Raw genomic sequence first — 10,399 nt, 5'->3', positions numbered from 1 at the left:
AAAAAAAAAAAAAAAAAAAACAAGAGCATAAAAGAAGGGCTGATTGCAGGACAGATGGAGAATACATGATCATATTTTCAAACTTTAATGTACATTTGGATTACTAGAGATATGTTAAAATGGAAAGTCAGCTTTAGTTTGAATAAATTCTGCATTTCTTACAAGCTCGAGGATGCTAGAGATGCTACTCTGAGAACTATACTTTGAGTAACAAGAAGTTCAAGAGCTAATGACCTAGTGTAGCAAAAAGATAGATCTAAAAAGATCTGAAAATTCGATGTGGAGATGAGGTAAGAAGAGGAGCAAGAATCCCTCTGATTTCTGGCTTGGATAACTCAGAAAATGGTATTGCCATTGCCACGCAAAGAGAGAAGGTCAAACTAATTTGAAAATGAAAGGTAAGTTTCATTTTAAACATTTAAACTAAATTTGAAGTATTTCTGGAGCACCGAGGTAGAGATAGTCGATAGGCAATTGATTGAGGGGTAGGGACAGATGAAAGAAGTGTGACAAAGAAAGCACACGCTCAAGAAGAAAACACAGTAAGAATTTGGGAGACAGACAAACCCAACATGAGTTCTCATTGTGATGTAAAATTGAACAAATTATATCACAATTCTTATTTTTTAATATCCTATGTATAAAATCAAGCTAATAATAACTTCTTCGGGTGTTTGTTATAATACGTGCAAAAACCCAATCAGTGGCAAGAATATGGCAGGTGATTTACAAATTAGGCTAGAAAACCTAGAACTTAGTACTATTTAAGAAGTAGTTGAAGCCATTGAGAATCAATAAGCTTGATCAGGAAGAGTTTAAAAAGAAGAAAGGAAATGTGGAATTCAACTTTGAGAAGAGAATAGAAGAAGGGAGGATGGCAGGACTGATGGAAAAGAAATAGTCAAGATTTTAAAAGAAAACCAGGAGAGAGTGATGTCATAGAAGTCAGAACAGAAAAAAATTTAAACAAAAGAGGGATAAATAAAAGGCATAGAGAGGCTTATCAGTGGATTGAACACTTTAGCCATAAAGGAGTTTCAAGGTAGGTATGAAAGGAATAATGTATTGCATCATTGAAGAGGTGGAGAAAGAAATGTAAAGGATTCTTTTGGTTTATCCGCTAAAACTTGGAACTTGTTCCTGTTTAACTAATAGTTGAAGCCATTGAGAATCAACAAGAGTTGACCAGAAGAGTTTGAAAAGAATAAGAAAGTATCCGAAAACCCTAACTTTAAGAAGAGCATAAAAGAAAGGCTGATCGCAGGATAGATGGCGAATAAATGATCAGATCTTTAAAGATTCTAAAAGAGGGAATATAACTTTTAAAGAGAGGATATAGTACTATTTATTTTTAAGTGATACTAAAGTTTAGATCATGGAAAACCAACAAAGGCCGAAAACCATAAACTTGAGGTAGAACCAAACAGAATGCAAGTGTCTGAACTGTTTCCAAGTTGCTAATTTGTAGACAGGTAGAGGAATAACCCACCCTCTGACTTTTAATTTCAACTCCATTCTACACAACTGCCAGTTGATTTATCCTAAAATATGGAATATTCTTCTACTCAAAAACTGTTAGTGGCTACCCATTGCTCACAAATGGAAATCCAAATTGCATGGTCTAGGCTTCAAGGCTCCATCACCAAGCTTGGTAACAGGTGTCATTGTGTCTACTCCTCACCACATGCCTTCATGAATTACATTTTATTTTCCAAGCACTCCTTTTACATATTTCACACATATTGCTTCTCATTCTTTATGTTCCAGCAAGAACGTCACCTTCACCATGGAATCGTCTTTAAAAACCCAAGTTAAATAGGGTCTTTCTTCTCATATTTCTTGTTAGTATTATTCATTAGATTTATTACAACCTACTAATAAAATAAGTTTCTGCATTCTTTTTCCTCCCTATAAAAGAGAGATAACACTTTATTTACTTTTTTATAATCCAAAGTTTCTAATAGAATACCATGCACATAATATACATGGGTTTGAAGGTGCTTCAAAAAGTTCATGGAAATGCATGTCATGAAAAATTCATGAATTTCAAAATTTTTCACACCAAAATAAACTCATACTTTAATTCCATTTTTCCACAAACTTTCTGAAGTACTCCTGTAGGTTTAATAATGGTTGATCACTTAGAGAATTTGAGAACTTAAAGTAAATTCTTTAATAAATTCTTGAAATGAATAAGGGTACTACTTTAGATTCAATTGATAATCAAAATATAAATCTAAGACTAGTTACATGTGTTAAAGTGGCAAGTACTATTTCCTAAAACTATTTTAAATGTTATAAATTAAAGACTACTGCACAATAAAAATTTCTTAACAAAGGGATCAAAAAGAAACTTAAGATACTGCTGCTCTGGCCATGACTCAAGAATTAATCTTACAGAAAGAGGTTCAAAACCTATTGCCAAGATCATAAAGTTATATGTCCTTCATCCAGATTTATAATTAAAAGTCACCTTGTATGAAAATAAATTTATGTCAGAATTTGTTATGGCTCCTTAGGAAATCAATAAACATAATGCAATTTTTATATGTTTTTGAACAATTGTAACTGACGCAACTTCAACAAATATTGATCAAGTACCTACTTTTGGCCATGCCTACTTCTATTTACATCATACATAATATCTTGTTTAATATTCAGAAGAATCCTATGAGGTAACTATATTAGTATCCCCATTTTACAGACTGAGAAATTTGGTCAGAGAGATTTTTGACTTGCCAGGTTCTACACAGCTAGACTCCACTAAAGCCAAGAATCTCTTAAGACCTGAGACATTGGAAGATTTTAAGTACCAAATAATTTATAATGATTTTTTTATTTACTCTGGCAAAACAGGGACCCACAAAGTACGAAAACAAGAGCTGGAGCAAAAGAGTTGAATGTTTAAGATTAGTCTTCAGCTACCTACAAAATTTGCTTAGCCTACATGCCTATCCTGAGCATTTTTCTAATCAACATTTGAATGCACATATGACAATTTACTTTATGGCAACAAAGTACCTGTTACTAATAGAAGGCCTAGAATTATTTTAATAGATAACAATGGCTGTTTATGATCATCAGGCATTTTTTATATAATTCAGGCTTTAAAAGTACCCAAGGTCATATTAAAGAGATTCCTGAAATATTTTAAGCAATCTTTGCCCCTCTGTGAAAATTAACTATTTTCACAGCCACTCCAAAAAGATTTTGCTCAACACGATAGACCTACAAGCCTACCAATGTTCAAATACTTATAAATTTCAATTAGTGAGTGATATCTCTAATTTTATAACTATTGAGCATTCTACCTAAGGCTTTTAAATATGCCATGCAGGGACCAGCAGGCAGAATGGTGGTTAAGGTGCTGGACTCCCATATAGCTGACCATGGTTCAAGTTCTAGACCCAGTGGCTTGAAAATCATGCTGGACTTGTGTACATGTGTATCCAGATTCCCAGGAGGGGAATGGAGGAGAGGGGATTGTGGTGTGGCCATTTCCCTGGGAAATGATTTTTCACTTTCCCTCTACTGTCTCTCTCTCTGGCAAGCAGACATGCCCTATAGCAAAACCTAAAAATAAATAAATATGTATATAAATGGTAAGCATATTACTCAATATCAGTTCAAGTAGCTCTCTCTATTTTTAAGCAACCTGATAATCACTGAAGAATACTTATGGTTCACATTTGATTCAGATTTCAATATATTACTACCTCTGTGTTGTGCTGAATATCACTTCACTAGATCAGGAACTATATAAATCTGTCTGCCTTTGGGAAATACCATCAAAGAAGAAATTGATTTCTTCTATTGCTTTTTTCCTTTATCTATTATTGTTTATTTCTATGCTAATTTTTATTTTGCATCTATGTTCATTAAAGGATTTTTCACAAAAACTTGTATTCTTCAGAAGTTCTATTAGACATGAACTGATCAAAATCTCAATAGCTTAGAGTAAGTAGCAAAGACTACTTGGATTCATAGAAACAACTCTGAAACTTTTGTTTTCTGTTGTAGCTTCTCAGGATGGACAAATGAAGGAGAAGTAACTGTGGCATGGCACACCCTATTTGGGGTTGCTTTCATTCTCTTTCTCTGTCTCTCTGGTAAGCATGTGTGCCATCTTACAATTTTAAAAAAAGTCAGTGTGATTTTGATAGGAATTGCATCAAATCTGTAGATAACCTTGTGTAGCATGAACATATTAACATGTGATATCTTTTGATATACTTTTGTTTTTTCATATACTTTTGTTTTTTCAAAATGTCTTTCATTGATATTTTAGTTTAAGTATACAAGTTTTGAGAGTTCTAGACTTAAAAAAGTATTGAATTTTTTTCAAATGTTTTTTCTGATGAATACTTTTTCCTGCCTTTTCTGTGATTTTTACCCATCATTCTGTTAAAATGTTGTATAATATCAATTGATTTCCATATATGGAACCACTCTTGCATCCCAGGGATCAAGCCCATTCAGTCATGGTGTATGATCCTTCTAAAGATTGTTGAATTTGGTTTGCTAATATTATGTTGAGGAATTTTGCATCTATGTTCATCAAAAACATTGGCCTGTAGTTTTCTTTTCTTGTAGTGTCATTTTTGTATCAGGGTGATGCTGGACTTAAAAAGTTAGAAATGCTCCCTTGTCTATTTTTGGAAGCACTTAAGAAGAATTAGTATTAATACTTTTTAAAATATTTGGTAGAATTCACCTATAAAGTCATTTAGTCCCAGGCTTTTTTTTGCTGGGTGGTTTTTCATTACTGATTCAGACTCCTTACTTGTTATTGGTCTAGTCAAGTTTTCTATTTCTTATTGGTTCAGGCTTGGTAGGTTGTACGTTTTGAAATATTTTTCCATTTCTTCTAGGTTGTCCAGTTTGTTAGTGTATGATTATTTATAGTAGACTTTTATGCTCTTTTTTATTTCTGTGGGATCAGTTGTAATGTCCCCTCTTTCATTTCTGATTTTACATGATTCTTCCTTTATCTCAGTTTTTCTAATTATTTGAGTTTTGTTTAACTTTTCAAAAAGGCAACTCTTATTTTCATCAATTTCTTCTATTGCTCTTTTTCTTTTCTCTATTATTGTTTATTTTTATGCTAATTTTTATTATTTTCTTTCTTCTGCTAACTTTGAGTCTGTGTTGTCTATAAATCACTAATATTCAATCCATTTCATCATTAATGAGATTTTAATTTAAGGATCCAACTAATCCTAGACCTCATATGAACATTCAAATATAACTGGGAAATTGTTCTAAACCATTAGAATGCTATTATTTCAAATTTTACCCACAACGGATTTCACCACTTAAATTCTGCCCCTCTTGATTGTAAATATAATTAGCATAAGTAATTGCTTTTTTTCTTTATAGACTGTTTTTTCATATGTATTTTTTACAGAAAACATCCAAGTAACTATTGATGTCTATTTACATTCATGTGATGGGAGAGGCATGGGGCAAATATCATCTCACCTTAAAAACACGTTTCACATGCATTATATTGCACCGAATATCTAATTTTTCAAGTAATTTGTGAGTTTTTTCTAGGTTAATTTTTCCACCTCTAAAGTCATCCTGAATCTTCGACAAAAACCATGTATGAAGCAAAAAAGGTTAAGGAAATTCTCACACAAAGTCATTTAGTATTTAAAATTTCTAAAGAAATATTTAATCTCCTCTCTGTCTGCTACATTTATTTTACTTTAAAGGATAGTCTATTTTGTGTTTTAAAAAATGGCAAGATAATTTATGATAATAATATCTAAAACACACAAAATTGTAGTAACTATTCTATAGAGTAAAGCACAGTAAAATACAGGAAAATAAGAATTAAAATTTGAAAAATAAAGTTATTACTGAGAAAATATACTAAAACACTATTATAGTATATTGCCTGAAGGCACAGGTTTGGAAGGCAGCTGGTCTTCAATATTCCCTTCTCAGATGACCTCTCTCAGCTATCCTTCTTCATCCAGAAAGGTGAGCAAATGAATACTTAATTTTAAAGAAGGTAGAAACATTAAATGAGTTCAGAATATATCACTGAACACGGTTTCTGCCACTGAATGTTCAACAAATAGTAACCGCAACTGATATAATTATTATAACTATTTTAGTCAAAAGTCCCACTACACACATGTGCACCAACATTTTAAGTACTGTCAAAAAGGATTAAGAATACCATAGAGAGTATGTGTTTGATATGAGAGAAGAAATTAAAACAATCAAGCTTACTTATCATATACAGATAAACTACAATTACTACTACTCTACAATTTGAAACACTAAGGTTGAAAAGAAATAATATAACAAGCTATAAAATTATGAAAGGTATAGGTCCAACTTGTTCAAAAGTTCTAGTCAATTTCAGATTGGTAGAACTAATGAGAACTCAACAAATCTAATGGCTTTAACATAATATGGCAAAGTTCATGTTCTTTTAAGAAAAGATACAAGAATCTATGGAAACTGAGAAAAGCTCAGGACAGATATGGAAGGAAATAGCTCATACTTAAATGAGAGGGGCTTAAATTCAGGACACCTCAAGACCAATGAGGAGAGAATAAGAAGAGAATCAAGTAAAAAGGACAAGTCACGAGAAAGAAGGAAGAATAGAAGTGATTTCTGAATGGATATTTTGAATCCATATTTTCATGACCTGTCACGCTGTTTCTCCTGGCATATAAGTCTCTCCCCATTAGGTGCTGTCACGGGTTCCAAATTAACTCTTCCCTTTTTCAGGAAAGGAATTTCTTGATGCTCATCAGCCGATGCCACTGTCACCACTTTTCTAGGAAGAAAGCAGAGAACACACAGTGGTTTGTTGCCATTGTTCTCCGACACTAACCCACACTTAAATCCCACAGAGTTTGTAAGATGGGATCCATACACCACCCTGCCCTGAAGCTTGTTGGCCTCTTTGGTTCTGACTATCTCTAAACCCACAATGTTCATAAATGCGGCTACCCCCACTGTCTGGCATTTTTCCATAAATTGCCATTGTATCTCATTTTACTTTTCCTAGCTAGTTTAAACGCCTTAAATCTTTCATTATAATGTGATTCTAGTGGGTTTGGGCAGCTATTCTGAGGGTCTGAGTTTAAGTCTATGCCATTATGACCCCTGAACGTGCAAAGTACTGTCAAACACTCTAGAAACTCTCAGCTGTTTCCCTAGATCCCTGACAACACATAACACACACACACCACTTCTGAAGAAAACTGCTCAGGATGCTAAGTTCTTAAAGTCTTCAAGATAGGAATTGCTGGTTGGCTGGACACCACGCTGTCAGGTGACGGTCATGTTTTTCTTTTGGTCTGAGCACCCATTGTGATATCATCAAAAGTTCCATACTCCATAGAGAAAGTCTCTTTATGACTTCAAGAGACTCAGAGCTGGCCAGACCACCTGTTTTCCTGTCAGACATAATAATCGTAAGCTTGAAGGTTTAACACCTTGATGGGAAAGGTGTCTCATGGAATGTTTTCTCATCCTTTGAACACTCTCTTTCAGAAGCTTTGCTTCTGCTGCAATCAAACATGGCACTTAGTGTTCTGAATAGGAAAGAGAAAGAAAAAGTAATTCGCAGACTGTTAATACAGGCTCCTCCGGGGGAATTTGTAAATGCCTTTGATGATCTCTGTCTGCTTATCCGTGATGAAAAACTTATGCACCATCAAGGTGAGTGTGCAGGCCACCAGCACTGCCAAAAGTATTCTGTACCTCTCTGCATTGATGGAAATCCAGTACTCCTGTCTCACCACAATGTCATGGGTAACTACCGTTTTTTTGACTATCAAACGAAACTTTCTTTCAAATTTGACCTGCTCCAAAATCAGTTGAAAGACATTCAAAGTCACGGTATCATTCGGAATGAGGCAGAATACCTGAGAACTGTTGTTCTATGTGCCTTGAAACTGTATGTGAATGATCATTATCCAATGGGAAATTGCAACGTGCTGAGAAAAACTATAAAACATAAGGAGTTCTTGATAGCTTGCATTGAAGATCACAACTACGGATCAGGAGGTTGCTGGAATGGTCTTTGGAAATCGAAGTGGATTTTCCAAGTAAATCCATTTCTAACCCAAGTAACAGGAAGAATTTTTGTGCAAGCTCACTTCTTCAGGTGTGTCAATCTTCATATTGAAATCTCCAAGGACCTGAAAGAAAGCTTGGAAATAGTTAACCAAGCACAACTGGCTCTAAATTTTGCAAGGCTCGTGGAAGAACAAGAGAATAAATTTCAAGCTGCAGTCCTAGAAGAGCTACAGGAGTTATCAAATGAAGCCCTGAGAAAAATTCTGCGAAGGGACCTTCCAGTGACCCGCACCCTTATTGACTGGCAGAGAATACTCTCTGATTTAAATCTGGTGATGTATCCTAAATTAGGATATGTCATTTATTCAAGAAGTGTGTTGTGCAACTGGATAATATAAGGGATGGCTCCTGGACATCTCTGTCTTTACCTGACTTGCTTGTGTTTCTGGAGAATGGGTATTTTCATAAAGTTGAAAAGCCCCCCCCCACCCCCGGGAACCAGCAGTTAGCGTAATGGCTATGTCGCTGGACTCCCACGTAGTCGACCGCAGTTCGCGTCCCGGACCCGGTGGCTTAAAACTCACACCAGGCGCATGTGTATGCATGCCCAAGATCCCGAGAGGAGAATGGAAGAGAAGGGATTGCAGCATGACCATCCCCCTTGGGGGGTGATTTCTCGCTTTCTGTCTCTATGTCTCTCTCTGTCTGTCTGGTGAGCACACGCGCCCTATAGTGAAAACCTCTCCAAAAAAAAGAAAAAGAAAAGAAAAGCCCCTAGAGATAGATGCCTATTAGTTGGCCAATGCAAGTTTAAACAGGGTAAATGGAACAAGTAATTTTTTGAGAGATTTTTTGTTATAGGGCATGTGAGCTTGCCAGAGAGACAGAGAGAGAGAAAGTGAGAAATTCCCCATGGGGAATGGCAACACCACAGTCTCTTCTCCTTCACTCTCCTCTCAGGATTTGGGGCATGCACATACATGCACCCCACCTGAGTTTCAAGCCACCAGGTCTGGGACTCAAACCGTAGTTCACCATTTGGGACTCTAGCACCTTAACCACAAAGACACCTGCTGGTTCTATAACAAGTAACTTCATTGAAGGAATATTTACCAATAAGGCAAGAAAGGGTAGAGTAAATGTGTTTTATAATGAAGGCTACCATAGAGGCAGGGACATTTGTTAGAAATGTCGCACTCCAGAAATACACAGGGGGCCGGGATTAAGGCTATATCTCTGTGTCTGCTTGTGTGTGTCTGTGTGTGTGTGTGTGTGTGTGTGTGTGTGTGTGTGTTTGCATTGGAATGATTTTTTTATTTTCTTTGGGACTGAGAAGGTATGGAAATAGATATTGTTTCACATCACATAATTCAATTTAGCCCTCAACCAACCTTTAGAGGGTAGATTTCAATAAATAATGTCAGGTTAGGATGTTCCATAAGACCAACAAATCTCGAAAATCTGGCTCAGACAAAGGACCATTAGTAAACTTGGTTCCACTGTCATCTTACTCCACCTTGAATCTCCAAGGATTGGGGATTATTCCAAATCTTTAGGTTTGTCTGATAACTAACACGGTCTTCTAAGTCAGCTAGAAAACCTCACCTCCCAAACTTGTGTAAGTTTAGCTATTATGAAGTCGTAACTATGAATACTCATAAGTGCTTTCTTCATAATATGCATTGTGCTAAATATTTTGCACATGATTCTTCTTCAGTCTGGTACTAGTCACACCCCCATTTCACATAAGAAGAATCTAAGGTTTCAAGTTGTTTATTGTTCACTCAGGCTGCTGTAACAAACCATCATAAATTGTGTAGCTTATAAACAAGGGAAATTTATTTCTCACAGTTCTGGAGGCAGGAATATGTCTGGTGAGGCTCAGAAATAGTAAGTCTCTGTGTCTTCATATGGTGTAAAGGGCAAGTCAGCTCTCTGGGGCCTCTTCTGTAAGGGCACAAATTCCATTTACCCCAAAGGCCCTACCTCCTAATACCATGGGTGTTAAATTCAACATACAAATTTAGGATGGAGATGGGGACAAGCATTTAGGTCATAGCACACAGTGATCGATGTGTCTGGTTCCAGTGCTCAGCTACCAAGGTGTCACTTGAAGACCTGTTTCATAAGAGATATGATCTCTGCTATGCAATGATTTAGGCAAGCATTCCACCTAAAGTATGCCCCAAAAGAAATGGAACTGGGGACTTGCACTGTGTGGCCAAAACAAATCACCTGTAGTCACCCAAACAGCAGTCCCAGAAATGCCACTGATCACCTATATCTGCTCTTAAACTAAATTCCAAATGTAAACCTCATTAAAATGACTATAGTAGAAAAGGTAAACTCC

The 10,399-nt window shown here is 35.8% G+C and overlaps 2 protein-coding genes across 5 annotated transcripts in view; one reads left to right on the top strand and one right to left on the bottom strand.

Moving 5' to 3' along the window:
* Positions 1-7,344, bottom strand: part of PLCZ1 (phospholipase C zeta 1) — a 66,279-nt gene extending 58,935 nt beyond the window's left edge. For 3 of the 4 annotated variants that reach the window (XM_006155095.3, XM_027774444.1, XM_027774445.1), the window contains exons 1-3: positions 7,215-7,344; positions 6,646-6,799; positions 5,482-5,605 (exon numbers count right to left, since the gene is read on the bottom strand). In XM_006155095.3, coding sequence (XP_006155157.1) covers positions 5,482-5,605; positions 6,646-6,707 — 186 coding nt within the window. In that variant the 5' untranslated portion in view covers positions 6,708-6,799; positions 7,215-7,344. The remainder of the gene's footprint in view (positions 1-5,481; positions 5,606-6,645; positions 6,800-7,214) is intronic. The other variant, XM_006155096.3, reaches the window with a different exon arrangement.
* Positions 7,345-7,394: 50 nt separating this feature from the next.
* CAPZA3 (capping actin protein of muscle Z-line subunit alpha 3) lies at positions 7,395-8,467 on the top strand. Its single transcript, XM_006155094.2, has one exon. It carries the CDS (start codon positions 7,548-7,550, stop codon positions 8,445-8,447), a length of 900 nt encoding a protein of 299 aa, XP_006155156.1. The 5' UTR covers positions 7,395-7,547; the 3' UTR covers positions 8,448-8,467.
* The last annotated feature ends 1,932 nt before the right edge of the window (positions 8,468-10,399 follow it).

Source organism: Tupaia chinensis, unplaced genomic scaffold, assembly GCF_000334495.1.
Source record: "Tupaia chinensis unplaced genomic scaffold, TupChi_1.0 Scaffold000434_1, whole genome shotgun sequence".
NCBI lineage: Eukaryota > Metazoa > Chordata > Mammalia > Scandentia > Tupaiidae > Tupaia > Tupaia belangeri.
The sequence above is the reverse complement of the archived record's forward strand: the minus strand, read 5'-3'. Positions and strand labels throughout refer to the sequence as shown.

Coding starts and splice junctions, on each gene's coding strand:
- CAPZA3 (XM_006155094.2), top strand. CDS start 7,548: ATGGCACTTAGTGTTCTGAATAGGAAAGAGAAAGAAAAAGTAATTCGC.